At 42.7% G+C, this 22480-nt stretch overlaps 1 protein-coding gene across 7 annotated transcripts in view; it reads left to right on the plus strand.

Annotated features, from left to right (window-relative positions):
- pigl (phosphatidylinositol glycan anchor biosynthesis, class L) overlaps positions 1-22480 on the plus strand; it is a 182635-nt gene that overhangs the window by 27559 nt on the left and 132596 nt on the right. For all 7 annotated transcript variants that reach the window (XM_073053066.1, XM_073053067.1, XM_073053068.1 and 4 more), the window contains exon 2: positions 10394-10493. In XM_073053066.1, coding sequence (XP_072909167.1) covers positions 10394-10493 — 100 coding nt within the window. The remainder of the gene's footprint in view (positions 1-10393; positions 10494-22480) is intronic.

Genomic DNA, 22480 nt, shown 5'->3' on the forward strand with positions numbered 1-22480 from the left:
TATGGATGAGACGCTGAACACTTATGCTCCAGTTGCCAGAAAAAGTTGGATCTCCCAGTGGCCACCCATTTTAATTCCACTTCCCATTCCAATATGTGTATATCTGTTGCGATGAGGCCACATTCAGGTTGGAGGAACAACATCTTATATTCCGTCTGGGTAGCCTCCAACCTGATGGCATGAACATCGATTTCTCAAACTTACGGTAATGTCTCCCCACCCCAGCCCCCTTCACCATTCCCCATCCCCTTTTCCCTCTCTCATCTTACCTCCTTGGCTGCCCAACACCTCCTTCTGGTGCTCCTCCTCCCTTTTCTTTCTTCCATGACTTTCTGTCCTCCCATATTAGATTCCCTCTTCTCCAGCCCTTTATTTCTTTCACCAATCAACTTCCCAGCTCCTTGCTTCACCCTTCTCTCTCCTGGTTTCACCTATCACATTGTGTTTCTCTCCCCACTTTCTTACTCTGACTTCTCTAGTCCTGATTAAGGGTCTTGGACTGAAACATTGATTATACTCTTTTCCATAGATGCTGCCTGGCCTGCTGAGTTCCTCCAGCATTTTGTGTGTGTTACCTAACTCCCTGAACTCACACTGTAGAAGCTCGTCACTCTTCCTACCTATGTCATTGGTACCTACGTAGACCAAGACCTCTGGCTGGCTGTTCACCCTCCCACTTAAGAGTGCTGAGGACTTGATCAGAGATATCCAGGAGGCAACGTACCAACCGGGAATCTTATTCTTGTGTACAGAACCTCCTAACTAACTGTTCTCCTAACCAATGAATCCCCTATCACCACAGCTCACCTCTTCTTCCCCCCTTCCTTTCTGAGTCAGAGTCAGATTCAGTGCCAGGGACCTGACCACTGTGGCTTTCCTCTGCTGGGTCATCCCACCCCCACCCTGAACAGTATCCAGAGTGGTATACTTGTTGCTGAAGGGGATGGCCACAGGGGTACTCTATACTGGCTGTTTAACCCCTGTCCGCTTTCTGTCTGTCACCCAGTTTCCTGTGTCCTGCATCTTGGGTGTAACTACCTCTATATGTCCTATCTATCACCTCTTCAGCCTCCTGAATAATCTGGACTTCATCTAGTTCCAGCTCCAACTCTTTAATGCAGAGTGTTAGAAGCTGCAGCTGGATGCACTTCTTGCAGGTGTAGTCATCAGGGACACAGGAGATCTCCCTGCCTTTCCACATCCGAAAAGAGAAGCATTCCATTATCCTGCATGGCATCTCTGCTGTTCTAACTCTAACTGAACAACTATAAAGAAGGAAGAGCAATAGGTGGAAAGAATGGGGGAAGCTGTACCTACAGCGTATCACTTTCTCTGACTGAAGCCTCTTCCTCGTTGAAGCCTTGAAGAGCTAGGCCTCAAAAACCCCACTCTAACTCTGCCCACTCCAACAATGGCTGTTAAACTTGCCCTTACCTTGCTTTAAAAATTTCTTGTCAATCAATCAATCACAAACTCTGATTGGCCACTGCTCAAAGTACCAAACTGCTGCCTTTTCTACATCTTCTCAGGCTTCCAATCTCCAGTTGGACGCTGCTCAGGCTCCAAGATGCTGTGAGTCACCGCCTTTTCTGCTCAATCAGTGAACCTGAGTGAACTATGTCCTCTCAGGCTTCCAGTTTCCAGTTGGGTGCTACTCAAAATAAGCTGCTATAAGTCACTTCTTTTTCTACTCAATCGGTGAACCTGAGTGAACTACAACCTCTTAGGCTTCTGATCTCTGGTTGTGCAGTGTTCTTAATATATCTCTAGAAGCCCTTAGGATTCTTCTTCACCTCGTTTGCTAGAGCAACCTCATGTCTCTTTTAGCCCTCCTGATTTCTTTCTTAAGTATTCCCTTGCATTTCTTACACTCCTCAAGTACCTCATTTGTTCCTGTCTGGCTATACCTATTATGCACCTCCATTTTCTTAACCGGTGCCTCAATATCTCTTGAAAACCAACATTCAATAAACCTGTTATCCATGCTTTTTATTCTGACAGGAACATACAAACTGCTCTCAACACTTCACTTTTGAAGGCCTCCCACTTACCAAGTACACTTGGCCAGAAAACAACCTTTCCTAATCCACACTTGCCAGATCCTTTCTGATACCATCAAAGTTGCTGTTTCTGCAATCTCAACCCAAGGACCAGACCAATCCTTTTCCATGATTACCTTGAAATTAATGGCATTACAATCACTAGATGCAAAGTGTTCCCCTACACAAACTTCTGTCACCTGCTCTGTCTCATTCCCTTATAGCAGATCAAGTATCACACTCTCTCTCATTGGGACTTCTATTAGAAAACCTGATTTAGAAAACCTTACTGAACACATTTGACAAACTCTATCCCATCTAGTCCTTTTAAGGTATGGGAGTCCCAGTCAATATAAGGAAAGTTAAAATCACCTACAATCACAACCTTATGTTTCTTGCAGCAGTCTGCGATCTCTACAAATTTGCTCCTCTAAATCTCACAGACTGTTGGGTAGTCTATAATATAATCCCATTAACATGGTCATATCTTTCTTATTCCTCAATTCTAACACTAAAGTCTCAGTAGACGAGCTCTCCAGTCTGTTGTAACTGAGCACTGTCTTGACATTTTTCCTGACTAATGATCCCCTCTCCTTTAATCCTTCCCGCTCTATCACGTCAAAAACAATGGAACTCCTGCCCTTTCTACAACCAATTCTCACTAATGGTTACAATGCCATAATTCCACGTGTTAATCCATGCTCTAAGGCTAAGCTCATCTGACTTTCCTACAAATATACCTTGCATTGAAATACTGAGGGCCTGTGCGACTGAGCTGGGAGAACCACTACAGCGCATCTTCAACATGAGCCTGGAGCAGAGAAGAGTACCCAGACAGTGGAAAACATCCTGTATTGTCCCGGTACCGAAGAAACCACAACCAAAGGAGTTGAATGACTTCAGACCTGTTGCCTTGACGTCGCACGTTATGAAGACCATGGAGCGGCTGATAATACAGAATCTGAGGCCACAAACCAGGCACGCCCAGGATCCTCTTCAGTTTGCGTATAAGGAGAAGGTGGGAGTGGAGGATGCTATCACGTATTTGCTGCACAAATCACTCTCTCACCTAGAGGGGGTCAGTTGTGCTGTGAGGATTACATTCCTTGACTTCTCTAGTGCCTTTAACACCATCCAGCCCAAGATCTTAAGGCACAAACTAATGGAGATGGGAGTAGACTCTCACATGGTGGATTGGATAGTGGACTACTTGACAGATAGACCTCAGTATGTGCGGTTGGGAGACTGTAGGTCTGACACGGTGGTCAGCAGCACAGGAGCGCCGCAGGGAACCGTATTCTCTCCGGTCCTGTTCACCCTGTACACATCAGACTTTCAATATAACTCGGAGTCCTGCCATGTGCAGAAGTTTGCTGATGACACGGCCATAGTGGGGTGTGTCAGGAATGGACAGGAGGAGGAGTATAGGAAACTGATACAGGACTTTGTGATATGGTGCAACTCTAACTACCTGTGTCTCAATATCACCAAGACCAAGGAGATGGTGGTGGACTTTAGGAGATCTAGGCCTCATATGGAGCCAGTGATCATTAATGGAGAATGTGTGGAGCAGGTTAAGACCTACAAGTATCTGGGAGTACAGTTAGACGAGAAGCTAGACTGGACTGCCAACACAGATGCCTTGTGCAGGAAGGCACAGAGTCGACTGTACTTCCTTAGAAGGTTGGCGTCATTCAATGTCTGTAGTGAGATGCTGAAGATGTTCTATAGGTCAGTTGTGGAGAGCGCCCTCTTCTTTGTGGTGGCGTGTTGGGGAGGAAGCATTAAGAAGAGGGACGCCTCACGTCTTAATAAGCTGGTAAGGAAGGCGGGCTCTGTCGTGGGCAAAGTACTGGAGAGTTTAACATCGGTAGCTGAGCGAAGGGCGCTGAGTAGGCTACGGTCAATTATGGATAACTCTGAACATCCTCTACATAGCACCATCCAGAGACAGAGAAGCAGTTTCAGCGACAGGTTACTATCGATGCAATGCTCCTCAGACAGGATGAAGAGGTCAATACTCCCCAATGCCATTAGGCTTTACAATTCTACCGCCAGGACTTAAGAACTTTTAAAAAGCTATTATTAATGCTTTTTGAGATAGTGATTTAGATGCATATCATATTCTTTACTGAGTTAAGTATTGTATGTAATTAGTTTTGCTACAACAAGTGTATGGGACATTGGAAAAAAAGTTGAATTTCCCCATGGGGATGAATAAAGTATCTATCTATCTATCTATCTATATGCAGCTCAGAACATTAGTCTCACCATGTTCAACCTTTTGATTCCTGACCTTGTATGTAGGCTTAACAACATCTGGCTCCACAATCACTCCACTATTTGTTCTGGCGCTCTGTTTTCCATCCCCCGGAACTGTTGTTTAAACACTCCCCCGCCATGCAGCACTAGCAAATCTAACAGCTAAGATATTCCCCCTCCAGTTCAGGTGCAAACCATCCTTTCTGCGGCCCCACCTTCCTGAGAAAAAAGCCCAATGTTTCAAAACTCTGAAGCCCTCCCTCCTGCACCAACTTCTTAACCACTGTATGATTTTCCTATCTGTGTCCTCAGTAGCACGTGCCAAGTGCTGTTTTGTATGCAATCACAGAATCTCTTATGTTTTCCTTATGCATTGATTCTCCATTACTATTGATCTGCCTGACTTTACCTTTTTCTGCTGAGTCTCAGAGCCAGTCACAGTGACACTGACCTGGCTGCTGCTATTGTGCTGTAGTGGGTCAAACCCCTATAGCAGTTTCCTTAAGATTGTACTTATTGCTGAATGGAATGGCTGCAGGATGTCCTGATTGCCTACCCCCTTACTCCCCTAGTATTGGGGTTATTCTGCATGAATATTGTAAGGAAGTGTAGTACCAAAAGATATATTTTCAAGCTAAAGCAGAGATCACTTTGAAAACTTCCATTGTCTTGTGAATTATGGATTTCTTTGTTCTAAAAGGCCTAGCCAAAGGATGAGTACCTGAGTGTATAAACACTGAAAATACAAGAGAGAGGTTAAAGTGAAGGGCATTTCAGAAAGTAATGGGAATGCAAATTACAATGGTGCAGGTGGGTGACATAGGTACCAACAGCCAGAGTATGTCAGTACATCTGTTAGTGTACCAACAGATAACAATGGTGTAGGGAAAATGTTCAGGTAGTATTAAAAGTTATGTGAATGCACAGTACCAAACAGATGAATGAGTTGACAACACAATGGAAGTGAAAGGTGATTTGATGGCTCCTGACTTCGTGTCTGTTATATGAGCAAGGTTGAGAGCTGAAGGTAGTCAGGGGTATTTGACATGTCTGAAGGATAGGGTAAAGAGGAAAGGGAGGCATAGCTGTTCTGCAATATCAGTACAATGGTGAAAAATAATAATGGCCCAGGGGTTCAAGTTTCAAGTTTATTGTCTGGCATACACATCCAGGGTGTAAATACCATATAATATTAGCTTTTTGGAATAATGGTATGGCACATTACAAACATAACGTAGACTTTAACATAAGTTATACGTAACATGACAGAATAAATATAAATAGAATAAATTAAACATGAGAACAAATTAGCTGAGTAAAATATAGCCCAAGGTTGAACTAGAGTTTTTCAGGTAGGCTCAAGAACTTGATGGCAGTGGGGAAGAAATGAATTGAACTGGATTGAGGAAGGAATGGCAGTAGGGAAGAAGTGGATTTTAAATGAAGGTCAGGTTTGGTTAGACATAAGAAACAGCAAAGATAAGAAGTCACTGATGAGAGTGATATATGGATATAGCCAGTAGTGGCAACACTAGCCAGTGGTGCAGAAAATTAATTAAGAAAGATACTATAATAATCATGCACAGTTACACTAATCATATAGTTTGCACCTACCAAACAGAATGTATTAAGGGTGGTTTTCTGGAGCAATACATTGAGCGATCAGCCAGAGCTGGCTATTCCAATCCGGCATTAGGTAATGGCAGATTAACTAATGATAACTCAGTTGGGAATCTTGGAAGGAGTAATTATAGTACGGTAACATTTCAGTTTCAGGTTGAGAAACTTGTATCTGAAACTAATACCCTAAATTTAAATAAAATTACAATGGTATGAGGACAGAATCGACTAACATGGACTGGGAAGATGAAAACCATAGATCAGCAGTGGTAATCACAGATATTTTTGTGCGAATTTAATTTATCTGGGCAAAGGTATACTTCAATGTGAAAGAAAGACTCTAAGGCAGAGGCTCCGCATCTAGGCTCCATGGATCCCTTGGTTAATGGTAGGGAGCCATGGCATAAAAAAGTTGGGAACCCCTGCTCTAAGTTAAATGAAACGCAATTTAAAGAATGATTTTTCAATCAATGGTAAATGAAATGAGATTGCACTGCCAAACAGGATGGTGGAGGCAGTTACATTCACGAGGATTAAGTAGTGTGTAGATGAGCTCTTGAACTGCCATGGTAGCAAGGGTGCTCCTGCTACACAGAAATAGGTGCTTTGTCCCATCATACCCACAGTGACACTCAATGTTCATGTCTTTTACCACCACTTGGCCTATAATCTTGGTAATTAAAACCTCATCTAGATAATCTTCAAGTCAAGTCAAGTCAAGTCACTTTTATTGTCATTTCAACCATAACTGCTGGTACAGTGCTCAGTAAAAACAAAACAACATTCCTCCAGGACCATGGTCTTAATCTTAAAAGTTGAGAGTGTGTCTGCCTTATTTTTTCCTTCAAGTAGTTTATTCCTTATTTCAACCACTCTCTAGATGAAAAATACCTTCCTTTGATCTCTTCTCAATATCTTGCATTGAACCTGTGCGTCGATCTAGACATCCTTGCTATGGAATAGGTTTCCTACTATCTTCCTTACCTATTCCCCTCATAAGTTTGCCTCCTTTGCTGAAAATAAAGCATACCCATCCAATCCAACATCTCCTCATGACTGAAACAGCCCATCCCAGATCCCGTTCTGGTGAATTTCCTATGTACCCTCTTGTGTGCAATTATATCATTCATTCAGTGTGGATGAGAACTGAATAGCGCTGAATCTGTGGTTTAACCAATTTTTAAAAGTTGTATCATAACCTTATCACCTTCAGGAATACTTAAGCTTGTAAATGAGATCATTTGTTCCCTAGGGCCCTGCTATCCAGTGTGTACAGCATGTCTTACTGTTAAATATCCTTCCAAACTTTACCTTGCACTACAGGGTTAAATATCGTCTCTCATTACCAATAGATCAACACTATCAAAGCTCCCCTCCTTGTTATCAATTAATATGTGAGGAAAAAGGATGAGAGGGATATTGTGACAGAAAATGAAACTGTTGGGGGAAAGGAAGGTAGTTATGTGGCGGGAAACAAAATTTCAGGATTTTAGGACTCTAAGGTTATTTCCAGAACTTAGGTTCATCGTGGATCAGAAATAAGAACATAAGAAATAGGAGCAGGAGTAGGCCATCCGGCCCATCGAGCCTGCCCTGCCATTCAATAAGATCATGGCTGATCTGTCCGTAAACTCAGCTCCATCTACCTGCCTTTTCTCCATAACCCTTAATTCCCTTACTATGTAAAAACCTATCTCAAGTCAAGTCAAGTTTATTGTCATTTCGACCATAAACTGCTGGTACAGTACACAGTAAAAACGAAACAACGTTCCTCCAGGACCCTGGTGCTACAAGAAACAACACAAAACTACACTATGTGAGACAGCACAAGGCTAATACTAGACTACGTAAAACAACTTAAAAACTGCACTAGACTACAGACCTGCAAAGGACTGCATTTTAAGTGCACAAAACAGTGCAGGGCAGTACAATAATAAATAAAACAATAGGCACAGTAGAGGAAAAATTACAATATAATAATAAATGATGTAGATGTCAGTCTAGACTCTGAGTATTGAGGAGTCTGATGGCTTGGGGGAAGAAACCATTGCACAGTCTGGTCATGAGAGCCCAAATGTTTCGGTACCTTTTGCCAGATGGCAGGAGGGAGAAGAGTTTGTGTGAGGGGTACGTGGGTCCTTCACAATGCTGTTAGCTTTGCGGGTGCAACATGTGGTGTAAATGTCTGTAATAGCGGGAAGAAAGACCCCGATGATCTTCTCAGCTGGCCTCACTATCCGCTGTAGGGTCTTGCGATCCGAGACGGTGCAATTCCCGAACCAGGCAGTGATGCAGCTGTTCAGGATGCTCTCAATACATCCTCTGTAGAATGTGGTGAGGATGGGGGGGTGGGAGATGGACTTTTCTCAGCCTTCACAGAAAGTAGAGATGCTTCTGGGCTTTCTTGGGTATGGAGCTGGTGTTGAGGGACCAGGTGAGATTCTCTGCCAGGTGAACACCAAGAAATTTGGTGCTCTTAATGATCTCAATGGAGGAGCCGTCAATGTTCAGTGGAGAGTGGTCGCTCCGTGCTCTCCTGAAGTCAACAACCATCTCTTTTGTTCACACTCAACCTCCTCTCTCTATGCTGACTCAACGTTCTTGCTGATGAGACCCACCATGGTCGTGTCATCGGCAAACTTGATGATGTGATTCGAGCTGTGTATTGCTGCACAGTCGTGGGTCAGCAGAGTGAACAGCAGTAGACTGAGCACACAGCCCTGGGGGGCCCCCGTGCTCAGTGTGATGGTGTTGGAGATGCTGCTCCCGATCCAGACTGACTGAGGTGTCCGAGTCAGGAAGTCTAGGATCCAGTTGCAGAGGGAGGTGTTCAGGCCCAGCAGTTTCAGCTTTCCAATCAGGAGCTGAGGAATGACTGGTGTTGAATGCTGAACTGAAGTCTATGAACAGCATTTGAATGTATGTGTCTTTTTTGTCCAGGTGGAGGGTGGTGGTGATGGGACCACTGTTGAGTGGTTGGGACGATACACAAACTGCAGGGGGCCCAGTGAGGGGGGCAGCAGGGTCTTTATGTGCCTCATGATGAGCCTCTCAAAACACTTCATGATGATGGATGTGAGAGCAACAAGACGGTAGTTGTTGAGGCAGGACACTGAAGACTTCTTTGGCACGGGGATGATGGTGGCGGCCTTGAAGCATTTTGGAACGACTATGCTGCTCAGGGAGATGTTGAAGATGTCAGTGAGAACATCTGCCAGCTGGTCTGCACATCTTCTGAGCACTCTGCCAGAAATATTGTCTGTTTCTTAAATATATTTAATGAGGAAGCCTCAACTGCTTCCCTGGGCAGAGAATTCCAAGGTTCACCACTCTCTGGGAAAAACAGCTTCTGCTCATCTCCATCCTAAATCTTCTCCCCTGAATCTTGAGGCAATGTCCCCTAGTTCTACTCTCACCAATGGAAACAACTTTCCTACTTCTTTCTTATTTATCCCTTTCAAAATTTTGTATGTTTCTATAAGATTCTCATTCTTCTGAACTCTAGAGAGTATAGTCCCAGGCAACTCAATCTCTCCTCATAGGTTAACCCCTTCATCCCTGGGATCAACCTGGTGAACCTCCTCTACACTGCCTCCAAAGCGAATATATCCTTCCTCAAGTATGGAGACCAGAACCGCACACAGTACTCCAGGTGTGGTCTCACCAGTACCCTGTATAGTTGCAGCATGAACTCCCTGCTCTTGAATTCAATCCCTCTAGCAATGAAGGCCAACATTCCATTTGCCTTCTTAATAACCTGTTGTAAACTGCAAGCCAACTTTTTGCGATTCATGAATAAGCACTCTCAAGTCCCTCTGCACAGCAGCATGCTGCAATCTTTCACCATTTAAATAGTTAACTGCTCTTCTATTATTCCTTCCAAAGTGGATGATCTCGCATTTATCAATGTTGTATTCCATCTGCCAGACCTTCGCCCACTCACTTAACCTATCTATATCCCTCTGTAGACTCTCCACATCCTCTGTACAATTTGCTTTTCTACTCAGTTTAGTGTCATCAGCAAATTTTGCTACACTACACTAAGTTCCCTCTTCCAAATAATCAGTGTAAATGGTGAACAGCTGCGGGCCCAGCATTGACCCTTGCAGCACCCCACTCACCACTGACTGCCAACCGGAGAACCACCCATTTATATTGAAGAAGAGAGAAGGAGAAGGGAAAGAGGAAGGGGAGGGGTGGGGGTAAAAATACTAGAAGTTGGAGAAATCGATGTTAATGCCATCAGGTTGGAGGTCATCCAGATGGAGTATGAGGTGTTGTTCTTCCAACTTGAGAGTGGCCTCATCGTGACTGTAGAGGGGGCCATGACACACATTTGGAACGGGAATGGGGATTGGAATTTTAAAAAATTTCACTAAGTGGTAGAAAACGTTTGAGGTACTTATTGGCTCTTTTGTTTTCTAGCAGAATCTTTTGGAAAACCACTGATATGCTTATGTCCCAATTTTTAGGGAACTTCTATAATCAAGGGGAAGTTCGTAAGAAGGAACTACTGCAGAGCTGTGTTGTCCTTGGAATCCCTTCATCCTGTGTAACCATTTTGGATCACAGGTACTCTAGAAATTATTCATTCACTTATAGGTCTTCACATTAAAGAATAATTATTTGTGTCTGTGCTAATGAGATGTTAACATTGAATAACATTTTAAGAGGAAACACAAGAAGTTCTCCAGATCCTGGAAACCCAGAGCAACACACACAAAATGCTGAGGGAAGCCAGCAGGTGAAGCAATACTAATGGAAGTGAATAAACAGTTGACGTTTCAGGCTGAGACCCTTCATCAGGAATGGAAAGGAAAGGGGAAGAAGCTAGAATAAAAAGATGGGGAAGAGGGGAAGGATTACAAGTTAGAAGGTTATAGGTGATCCCATGTGGATGGGGGAAGAGGTTGATGTAAGAAGCTGGGAGGTGATTGGTGAAAAAACTAAAATGCTGAAGAAGAAGGAATCTGACAGGAGAGGTGAATTGACCATGGGAGAAAGGGAAGGAGGTGGGCTCCGTGAAGAGGTAATAGGCAGATGAGGAGAAGAGAAGAGATAAGAGGAGGCCAGAGTGGGGAATTGAAGAAGAGAGAAGGAGAAGGGGTGGGGGTAAAAATACTAGAAGTTGGAGAAATTGATGTTAATGCCATCAGGTTGGAGGTCACCCAGTTGGAGTATGAGGTGTTGTTCTTCCAACTTGAGAGTGGCCTCATCGTGGCAATAGAGGGGGCCATGACACACATTGGAATGGAAATAGGGATTGGAATTAAAAAAGATTGGCTATTGGGAATTCCTGCTTTTTGTAGATGGAGCGAAGGTGCTCGAGAAAGCAGTCCCCCATTCTTTTTTGGGTCTCAACAATGTAGAAGAGGTTACATAGGGAGCACCAGATATTATAGACGACCCCAACAGATTCAAAGGTGAAAGAGTTTTGCATAGTTTATTATTAATTTTTTTAAACTCCTTCTGACAAAGCCATCCCCAACTGACCTTGAGTTGTAAGCCATCTTTGAGACCACAGCATTTCTTTTGGTGAAAGTACTCCATGAGTGCTATTGGGTAAAGATCTTGGGATTCTGATCCAGTAACAGATGATCAAATTCCAACTCAGGATGGTGTGTAACTTTGAAGGAAACCTGTAGGTGGTAGTGTTTGCTTGGTAACCATATAACAATTACAGCACGGAAACAGGCCATCTTGGCCCTTCTAGTCCGTGCCGAATGCTTACTCTCACCTAGTCCCACCTACCTGCACTCAGCCCATAACCCTCCATTCCTTTCCTGTCCATATACCTATCCAATTTTTTTTTTAAATGACAAAATCGAACCTGCATCTACCATTTCTACTGGAAGCTCGTTCCACACAGCTACCACTGTCTGAGTAAAGAAGTTCCCCCTCGTATTACCCCTAAACTTTTGCCCCTTAACTCTCAACTCATGTCCTTTTGTTTAAATCTCCCCTACTTTCAATGTAAAAAGCCAATCCACATCAACTCTATCTATCCTCCTCATAATTTTAAATACTTCTATCAAGTCCCTCCTCAAACTTCTACGCTCCAAAGAATAAAGACCTAACTTATTCAACCTTTCTCTGTAACTTAGGTGCTGAAACCCAGGTAACTTTCTAGTAAATCTCCTCTGTACTCTCTCTATTTTGTTGACATGTTTGGTATATGGTGACATATACATACTTTGATAATATATTGTATTTGAACTTTGGTAGTGAGGTTTCAGGTTTTGGGAGTAACTGGAGTGCCTTTTTGTAGATGACAAACCATAGCCTTTGTGCACTGAATGGAGAGTGAACATTTGGGACAGTGGACGAGGTGATAATAGAAAGTTTTAGTCTGGGTGATGTTGGCTGCATCAGCTGTGCTCATCCTGGTAAATGGAGAATATGCCATCCTGCTCCCTTTGTGTCTTGCAGATGTTGGAAGGCTTTGGAATGTCAGAAGTTGAGTTGTGTGCTATAGGATACCTGTCTTCGACCTTTTCCTTTACCCGTAGGCTGCTCTGGTTGAGATAAGTTAAATTTACTGAAGGCTGGTCTCTGTGAGGGTTATCGCAGGTCCAAGTTGACATTGATCATCCACTCAGTAGATGTGTTTAAACATGGTTTCTTTTTTTTGTAATTTATTTTATTATTGAAGTTCATCATCAAACAAACATTTCCATAAGATGTATTTCAGACATTGTACATATATATCATATAATCATATATATCACAAATCTCCACATAGTATTTATCTGAGGTACACTCTTATAGAAAAGAGTGGAAAGAAAAAACAAACAAAAGGAAAGAACTATGTACAAGTAGGGAGTGATTTTTTTTTCCACAACAGATTCATTGATTTGTGAGAATAAAATCAGGCCTATGAGGCATTATGTAGTTAAACCATTTTTCCCAGTATGATTCAAATTATTCCAAATTGGATAAAATTCTCTTATGTTTAATTGGATTTAATAGCCCATTGACATTAAAAGAAATGAATTTTATCTTGTCTTTAGCCATCTGTATTTATCTGTCCATGTATCATTGAAATTAAAATAAGACTTAATCGATCTACCCCCTGAACAAATAAGAACCAAGAAATGCAAATAATAACAAAAATGGCAATGAACGTGTGATTCCAAGGCTGAGGTCTCTAGTAGATGACCCTGCGTTGAGCTAGAGGAGATGTCTAGCTGTGGGGGATAACCCCTCCTACTTGTGAGTTGAGGGCCCCCATTGCAGTATTCATAAAAATCAGTGAACAAATCCATTACACAGAAAAGATTTCCCTGTGTACTCCTATATATATATATATATATATATATATATTTCTAATATATTTATACACACACACACATATATTACATACATATATATTCTCATTTTGGGGAAAAAGGAGTAAGTGAGCGAATAAAGAATAACAACTAAGTAATATAAAATCCACATTATAATAAGTATTTCTCGAGATAGGTATATCACCGTCTACTTTTGCTTCCGTTTAGCTTCTCAACATTTTAAAAGGTAGCTAAACCTTCTGGCTCTTCTGAAGGGGGTGAGGACTGTCTTTGGGAAACTCCCGGTCTCTTCCTGATATATTTCCCTTGGCCTCCTCCCGTCTCCTGCCTTCTCGATTCTTGCACTATTTCCCAAGCAGAGCGGGATAATTCCTCAGTCAGGCTTTCCCTCAGTTTGATCATGCTGACGGGCAACCCTCTGGCCTTCATGTCTGTAGTCGCCTCTTCCACTGTCTGGTACAACTGCGTCCCGTTGTCATAAAACACTCAAAGTTTAGCAGGGTACGGAGTTTGAAATCTAATCTTTTTTTGCTTTAGAGTATTCTTTGCGTTTCTGCAGGACCGCGGGTGGGTAATCTTGGTGGAAATATATTAATTTATTGTTGAAAAACACTCTCTTCTTACCCCAGGACCTTCGTAGAATCTCCGCCTTGGTGCTGTACCGAAGGAATTTAATTACTATTGAATGTGGCTTTCTATCCCGGGTAGGCTTCGGGACAAGCGCACGATGGGCTCTTTCGACTTCCAGCTTCATAGCCGAGGGAAGATCCAGCGCGTCCCGCAGTAACTTTCCGACAAATTCCGTCATAGACAAGCCCTCCGCTCCTTCGGGAACGTTGTAGATTCTGATATTTTTCCGCCGTGATCTTCCCTCCAGGTCAAGCAGTTTACCCTCTTGGTGATATAATATTTTTATTGCCTTAGTCAATATCTGTTCCACGTTTTGAATGCGATCTTCCACCTTCTGAATTCGAGTCTCTGCCACCACTATTTTTTGATTGACGTTGGTGAGCTCTGACTTAATATCACGGAGCTGCTGTTTTATATCTTTCTGGACCTCCATTATTTCTTTCAGGATTTCGAACACATTCACCGCTTCGCCTGAACGAGGCCCAGCGTCCGCCTCACTAGCACGCAGTCGGGTAGGAGAGCTGTTCGCTGCACTCCTCTCGGACGCAGGCTCCACAGTGTCACTGTTTTTATTTCCATTCCTTTTCCCCATTCTTGCCCCTCTTTTCAGTTCAAATATTTTTCGAAAAATATTATATTTGATGGGTTAACAGGTCTTAATACGCGTTTTTCCGGAGGAGCTAGTGACTTAAGCTGCCATTCTCGACGATGACATCACCAGAACCTTAACCATGGTTTCAAATGCTTCATCCTTTTCAGTAGCAATTGCAAGTTTGATCTTAACCTCACTGCTCACTTCTCATGTTTAATTTTTTTTATTCTGTTGTGTTATGTATAACTTACGTTAATTTAAATTTGTGTAATTTGCATTGTCGTGTTTATAATGTGCCATACTGTTACTCCAAAAAGCTAATTTTCTATGCATTTACACCTTGGGTAAACTAATTTCATTGCTCAACTCTCACTTTAGTATTTAATCTCAAGCTAATCTTGCAAATCCAAGGTACATTCCCACATGGGACTAGAGATAGGGAGAGCAGTTGAACTTCCCTTCCTTCTACTGCGTCTGAAATTTGTGGAATTGGAATGTGGTAATTGGTCACTTTTAAGAAACAGAGCAGGCAGAACAAACAAGGTTCTGAGAGAACACTGAACTTACACATAGATGCAGATTCATTTATTTATAACATATATAACATGTTCATTGAAGCGTACAGTGACATCAACAACCAACACAACCCAAGGATGTGCTGGGGGCAGCCCACAAATGTCACCACACATTCTGGCACCAACATAGTATGTCCACAATACTCAGCTGAACACAAACAGCAGCAACAACAATGACAATGCCAACAACAATAGCAAACCAAGCTCTATTCCCACCCTACCACTCTCACATTCTCACATAAATAGGCCTCCAATCCCAGAACAGGCTACCTCCATGCTTCCAGCCCTTGATCCTGGGCTCTCAGACTCACAGAAATTGTGCTTCTGACCTCCTGACAAGATGACCCAGGGCTTTGACCTTCGCACCTCAACCTCTGGACTTGCTGCCCTCTGGTCTTTGATGTTAGGGTTTGAACTCCAAAATTTGCTGACCTCTGGGTATCAATCCCAGTTTCTCCGATCACAGGAATTTGACCATCGGGACGCAACCTCCAACTCCGGGAGTGGATCACCAGCCCTTGTGCCTCCTGCCTGCCCAGACCTCCAACACTGGGGCTTGCCGAACTGGAGATCTCTGCTCTCCATCTTCAGCAACTGCTGGTTTGACTTATGGTCTTTGGAGAATCTGACCTGGATTCCAAATGCTAGCTCCTGCCCCTGACCTTTAACTCCCCCTCACCTCTGTCCCTAAGCCCTATCCTGTCCCTCAACTCCCCGTGTTATCCCAAAGTCTTCTCTATGAACCTAAAAAACAACTAAGTCTGAGCCACAACCTCGATGGAGACTGCAACTCTGCACCATCTTGATCAGAAATCAATTGCAATCCACCACAAATACCGACAATATATGCTCATTTTCTGTATGATGCATAGGAGAGTAATTAATTTCCTCTCTTTGCCATAAACCCCCCAAACCCACCTTAATAACTGTGAACTAGTGTAGTCTGAGATTAGTGCACTGATGGATTGAACAAGCTTGTTGAACAAAGTGCGCATTGTGCTGAAATCCTTTGTGTATTTCTGACATCATGTTAACTGACAAGCTCCCAGCTGTGGTATGGAGCTAAGTGCAGTGATTGTGAGGGCAGATAGGGAAAAAGAAGAACGAGTTTATGAACCCCACAAATTTCAAGTTTCCTTTACTGTTGGACAATGGAAACAGTTAATTTGATGGACAGCGATCCGGAGAAAAGTGATTTTGATTGTGATAGACTGAGTGACGTACAGTTCCATTGCATTGTGCCAAGTGAGATACTGCCAGGATCTCTTATATAGTTTAAACTCTAACCAGCTTAGTGCCAATATGTACTCTGCTGTTTGGTGTGCCTTGTTGAGCTGGAAGGATCTATTCTATGCTGTAACTCTAAAAGTAATTTTTTTTTTAAAAAAGCATAGTTTCACCAAAGATTTAAAATCACAACCAAGAGGGAAGGTAATTTGCATTGTGATCAAATGTTCTAGTGTCTGCTCCTGTGTGGAAAGTAGTGAAAGGAGTAGATCAGTTTGTGAAAAGTATGTCTGGTTTTTCATCTTTGCCATAATATTTCATCCACAGTTCTGAGAATAAAGTATCCTTCTGAAATGCAACTTACTTTACATCCTGATTTTAATGGAAAACTACCTGGGGATTTGTTGAACACACTTGCCAATTGATACTTTAATTTTAAAAATCTTTTTCATAAATTCAACATTCCAATGTTTTGTTGCATCATAAAAGTGTAATAGTATTCTGGAATTGAAAGGCCATTAGTTTTTGCAGCACAGAGGAAGCCATTTAAACCATAAGACCATAATATATAGGAGCAGAATTAGGACATTTAGCCCATCAAGTCTGCTCCACCATTTCATCATGGCTGATTGTTTACTCTTCTCAGCCCAATCTCCTGGCCTCTTCCTGTATCCTTTCGTATTCTGAATAATCAAAAATCTATATCACCCTCTTAAATATGCATAAAGACTTGGGCTCCACAGCTGCCTGCGGCAATGAATTCCACAGATTTACCAGTTCTCCTCATCTCCTTTCTAAAAGGACGTCCCTTTATTCTAAGGCTGTGTCCTCTGATCTTACAGTTCCCCCCCCCCCCCCACCACCACAGGAAATATCCTCTCCACTTCCACTCATGGCCTTCCACCATTTGATAGATTTCAATGAGGTCACCCTTCATTCTTCTGAATTCCATGAAGATAGGCCCAGAGCCATCAAATGCTCTTCATATGACAAGCCATTCAATCCTGGAATTATATTTGTAAACCTCCTTTGACCCTTCTCCACTTTCAGCACATCCTTTCGTAAATATGGGGCCCAAAGTTGCTCCCAATACTCCAAGTGAAGCCTCACCACTGTTTTATAAAGTCTCAACGTTACATCCTTGCTTTCATATTCCAGTCCTCTTGAAATGATTGCTTAGATCACATTCGCCTTCTTTACTACAGACTCAACCTGCAAACTAACCTTTAGGGAATCCTGCACATGGACTCCCAAGTCCCTTTGCACCTCAGTTTTTTTGTATTTTCCATCCATTTAGAAAATAGTGTACCCTTTAATTTCTTCTGCCTATGCGGATGACCATACACTTTATGACACTGTATTCTATCTGTGACGACTTTGCCCATTCTCCTAGTCTGTCTGTCCTTTTGTACACCTGTACTTCCTCAAAACTACCTGCCCCTCCACCTATCTTTGTATCGTCTATAAGCTTTGTAACAAACCATCAATTCCATCATCCAAATCATTGACGTATAACATAAGAAGAATCGGTTCCAACACAGACCCCTGTAGAACATTACTAGTCACTGGCAACCATCAGAAAAGGCTCCCTTTATTCCCACTCTTTGCTTCCTGCCAATCAGCTACTGCTTTATCCATGCTAGAACCTTTCCTGTAATAGGTAGCTTGTTAAGCAGCCTCCTGTGTGGCACTTTGTCAAAGCCCTTCTGAAAACCCAAGTACATACATCAACCAATTCTCTGTCTTTCCTGCCAGTTAAATTTCTTTAAAGTGTTACGTACCCCGTAACTGGGTGTCTTACCAGCAAAGATAGATGTGTCTGTTGGAGTCTGGTGGTACTATTTTCAACAGTGTTTATTAGTAAAAATATACAAATCAATATCAATGCAAATATACAGATAATACACGTTAGCAATACTAAACCTAAAAGTGCGGGTATAATAATAATCAATAATAAAACAAGCTCTATCGTTGTCTAGGGGATAATGAATTGTCAGATGGAAATATAAAGTTCAGTTGTTCATGCAGGCTGCGGTAGTTGTCGGTCGATGTGTTGCAATTGTTGGAGAGAGAGAGAGACTAGAGAAAGAGAGTGCGCAAACAGTAACAGCTATGGTCTTTGCCAACCTTCCTTTACGATTTCGATCCGTCGATGTGTCGTTGTTGTGGCCATTCAAGTGTGATCCCTCCGTCCTTTAGCTAGACCGTTCTTCCGTGGTGGACTCGTCACCCAGGCAAGGGTGGACACGCACACAAGCCCCCACCGGTCTCGCTATAAACACTGTGAGTTAAAATTTACTGGCCCTTCGTTCGGTCTCCGATGTCCCACACTGTCTCGTGGGTTTCTGCTGCTCACTAGCGTTTCTCCTGGTGCGTCTGAGGGGTGTCACCCCAGACCTCAATTTTATCCCCACTCACGGGGTCTCAGGTGTAAATCAGGTTTGAATGACTTAACCCATCAAACCAGCCCACTCTGGCTGGCCCCGAGGGATTTCAATGAATAGAACAGTACCAAGTAAACAATCCTTCTCCAAAAGACAATAGCAGTAAATCTCCTCTTTTGTCAGTAGGAGACGTTCCACCTTGTGTACCTTTTAGCTGTGTGTCTCTCTCTCATTCTCTTTCATGAGCTGTTATCAATAACAACTGCCCTGGCACCCTTTTGCCCATCAGAGTTGTTCATCCTTCGTAACAAAAGAATTCCAACAGATTTGTCAGGCAAGATTTTCCCTTGAAGAAGCAAAGCCTATTTTGTCATATGGCTCCAAGTATCCCAAAACCACATCCTTAAGAATTGACTCCAACATCTCCCCAACCTCTGAAGTCAGACTAACTGGCTTATAATTTCCTTTCTTCTGCCTCTCTCTCTTCTTGAAGAGTTGAGTGATATTTGCAATTTTCCAGGCTTCTGGAACCATTCTATAATGTAGTGATTCTTGAAAGGTCATTACTAATGCCTCCATAATCTCTCCAGCCATCTCTTTCAAAACCCTAGGATGTACACCGTCTGGTCCTGGTGACCTATCTACCTTAAGGCCTTCACAAAATGCTGGTGGAACACAGCAGGCCAGGCAGCATCTATAAGGAGAAGCACTGTCGACGTTTCGGGCCGAGACCCTTCGTCAGGACTAACTGAAAGATAGTAAGAGATCTGAAAGTAGGAGGGTGAGGGGAAAATGCGAAATGATTGGAGAAGACCGGAGGGGGTGGGGCATCTCTCAGCTTCATCCCACCCCCTCCGGTCTTCTGCTATCATTTCGCATTTTCCCCTCCCCCTGCTACTTTCAGATCTCTTACTATCTTTCCTTTCAGTTAGTCCTGACGAAGGGTCTTGGCTCGAAACGTCGACAGTGCTTCTCCTTATAGATGCTGCCTGGCCTGTTGTGTTCCACCAGCATTTTGTGTGTGTTGCTTGAATTTTCAGCATCTGCAGATTTCCTCGTGTTTACCTTAAGACCTTTCTGTTTTCCAAGAACCTTGTCCCTAGTAATGGTAACTTCACACAGTTCATGACCCCTGATACCAGGAACTTCCACCATTCTGCTAATGTCTTCCACAGGGAAGGCTGATGCAAAATGCTTGTTCAGTTTGTCCGCCATTTCCCCAGTGTAATTTTCCAACGGTCCAATATCCACACTTGCCTCTCTTTTACACATTACGTCTCTGAAGAAACTTTTGGTATCCTGTATTTTGTATTCCATCTTTACAATCTTAATGACTTTTTAGTTGCCCTATGTTTCATTTCGATGTGTGTGTGTGTGTGTGTGTGTGTGCTCTTTAAAAATGCTCCCTATTAGTCCCTTTTGATCTCCTTTCTTCAAAGCCCTGCAGTATTTTGGCAAAAGAATTTAGAATACAGAACATGGTGAAGAACTCAGAAAACAGAACATAGTAAAAGACAGAAGTAGGACCTTTTGCCCATCATGACTCGCCAGCCAAGTTGCCAATCTAAACTAATCCTTCCACCTGCACATGATCTGTATCCGATAGCTCAAAATATCATCTCTTTATTCCTTTCCATAGATGCTGCCTTCTCTGCTGAGTTCCTCCAGCAGTTTGTGTGTGTGTTGATTTGTATCCCTTTGTTCCGTCTGTTCATGTGCCTTTCTCAATGCTTCTTAAAAGTTACTACAGTCGGCCCTCCTTATCTGCGAATTCAACAAACTGCGAATCGCAAAAACCCGGAAGTGCTCTTCCAGCACTTCTTGTTCGAGCATGTACAGACTTTTTTTCTTGATATTATTCCCTAAACAATGCAGTATAACAGCTATTTTACATAGCATTTACATTGTATTAACTGTTATAAGTAATTCAGAGATGATTTAAAGTATATGGGAGGATGTGTGTGGGTTATCGTGGATCGGGATCAAAAAAAAATCGGAAGTTCTCTTACTAATTAAGTTGGAACAGGTACATCAGTATTATTTAGCATCAGTTAGTCAAACATTTGCATTTGTATATAGTATATATATTACCTTTCTATGCATATAAAACACTTAAGAACGTATGTTTCAGCGCCGGGCTCAGGAAGTTCCCGAGTTTGATCTAGTGACAGATAGCTATCAAGTGCGCTCTCCACCGTGCCGGGTTGATGTGGAGGATCAAGAACCCAAAACGCGATAATTAAACCACTGCGTTGCTTGGTAATAATTGTAGCTTTCATCGGGGCAGGGCCTTTCACATGCTCCATTAAAATTGTTCTGATCGTTGACCGACTGTAGCCTAACGCTTTTTCAATGACCGATGTCATTTCACCTCTTTCTGATCACTTTATTACTTCCACCTTATTTTCAATTGCGATCGTGATTATTTTCGTGAACAGAAACACTGTGGATTCAGAGCGACGCCGGGTCCTAATGCCCACTGCTCTGAACATGTTAAATTAAGTCCGGGGGGGGGACTTCCGGTAAGATGGCAATTGCTTAGCTGCTCCGAACTTTTGTTCCATTACTGTCGCTACCTTTGCACTAAATGTCTCCATTTTATAAAGCTTAGTTAGGAATTATTTCGGTATCTCTTACTTGCCTGTGAATATATCTAACCTACAATGTCTAGCAAGAGTTCTAAATCCGGGAGAAAAGAAACTATGACTTCGTCGGACGTGACGATGGAGGCGCTTGAAAATCTCCGAGACGAAATCTTAAAGGAAATTAAAACCGCTTTCAAACAGTTAGAAGAGAAACTGGATCGGATCAATGATAAAGTGGACAAACATGCTGAACACTTATCTCGCATCGATTCGACTTCTGAAGCTTTAGAAAGTCGGGTTCGATACTTGGAGACTCTCTGTTCCAGCTTAGAGGAAAAATCTAATAAACTTCTTTCCAAAATGGTGGATCTCGAAAATCGCAGCAGACGCTGCAACATCAGAATTCTGGGATTACCAGAGGCAACTGAGAAGGGGTCAACCGTGAAGTTTTTCGCCGAGTTTCTCTGTGAGATGTTTGGGAAGGATCTGCTTCCAAACCCGCCCGAGCTCGAACGGGCACACAGAGTTAACGTCCCTCCCGGAATTCTGGGATCCCGTCCACGACCAGTAGTCTTGTGTTTCCATCAATACCAGGTAAAACACAGTCTGATTGTGGAGGCACGTCACTGAGGCTCTTTTTCTTTCCAGGATACAACCATTCGCTTTGTGGAAGATTTTGCACCCCAGACCTTAAAGATGCGCGCTGAGTATAAAGGCGCAATGAAAGTGCTTTTTGATCGTGGTTTCAAACCTTCCTTTCGTAATCTTGCTGACCTAAGAATCAAGTTTAATACCGGGGAATTCAATTGGTTCAAATCAGCAAGGGAAGCTGAAGCGTTTGTGGCACGTCTTCCGGCTATCCAGTCATCTTCGGAATCTGATCGGGCCTCCTAAAATGGTGGATAAGTACTCCTCGTAGTAAAATTACTTTCTCTGGACTCGGAATTCACTTGAATCACTCAGACATTATTCACTGAAACTCTAAAGGCTGTTGACAATCTCTCCCGGGATTTGGTGTGTGTGTAATCTATTTTTACCTCTGTATAACTTTACCTACAGAGTTCTACAACTAATTCTAACTTGTTTTGGAGGTTTGAAGTCTTTAGTGAAGGCCTCCCTGCTTGTTGGTTCACAGTTCAACTGCTGATTTATTTTTCCTCTGTTTTAAATATTTATTTATTTTATCTCTTTCTTTTCTTCACCCCCTTTTTTTTCCATTCTCTGATTTTTTTTTTCTCCCTTCTCGGTAAACGGTTGATAAATACTCGTCTTGAATT

This window comes from Hemitrygon akajei, chromosome 8, assembly GCF_048418815.1.
Source record: "Hemitrygon akajei chromosome 8, sHemAka1.3, whole genome shotgun sequence".
Classification (NCBI taxonomy): domain Eukaryota; kingdom Metazoa; phylum Chordata; class Chondrichthyes; order Myliobatiformes; family Dasyatidae; genus Hemitrygon; species Hemitrygon akajei.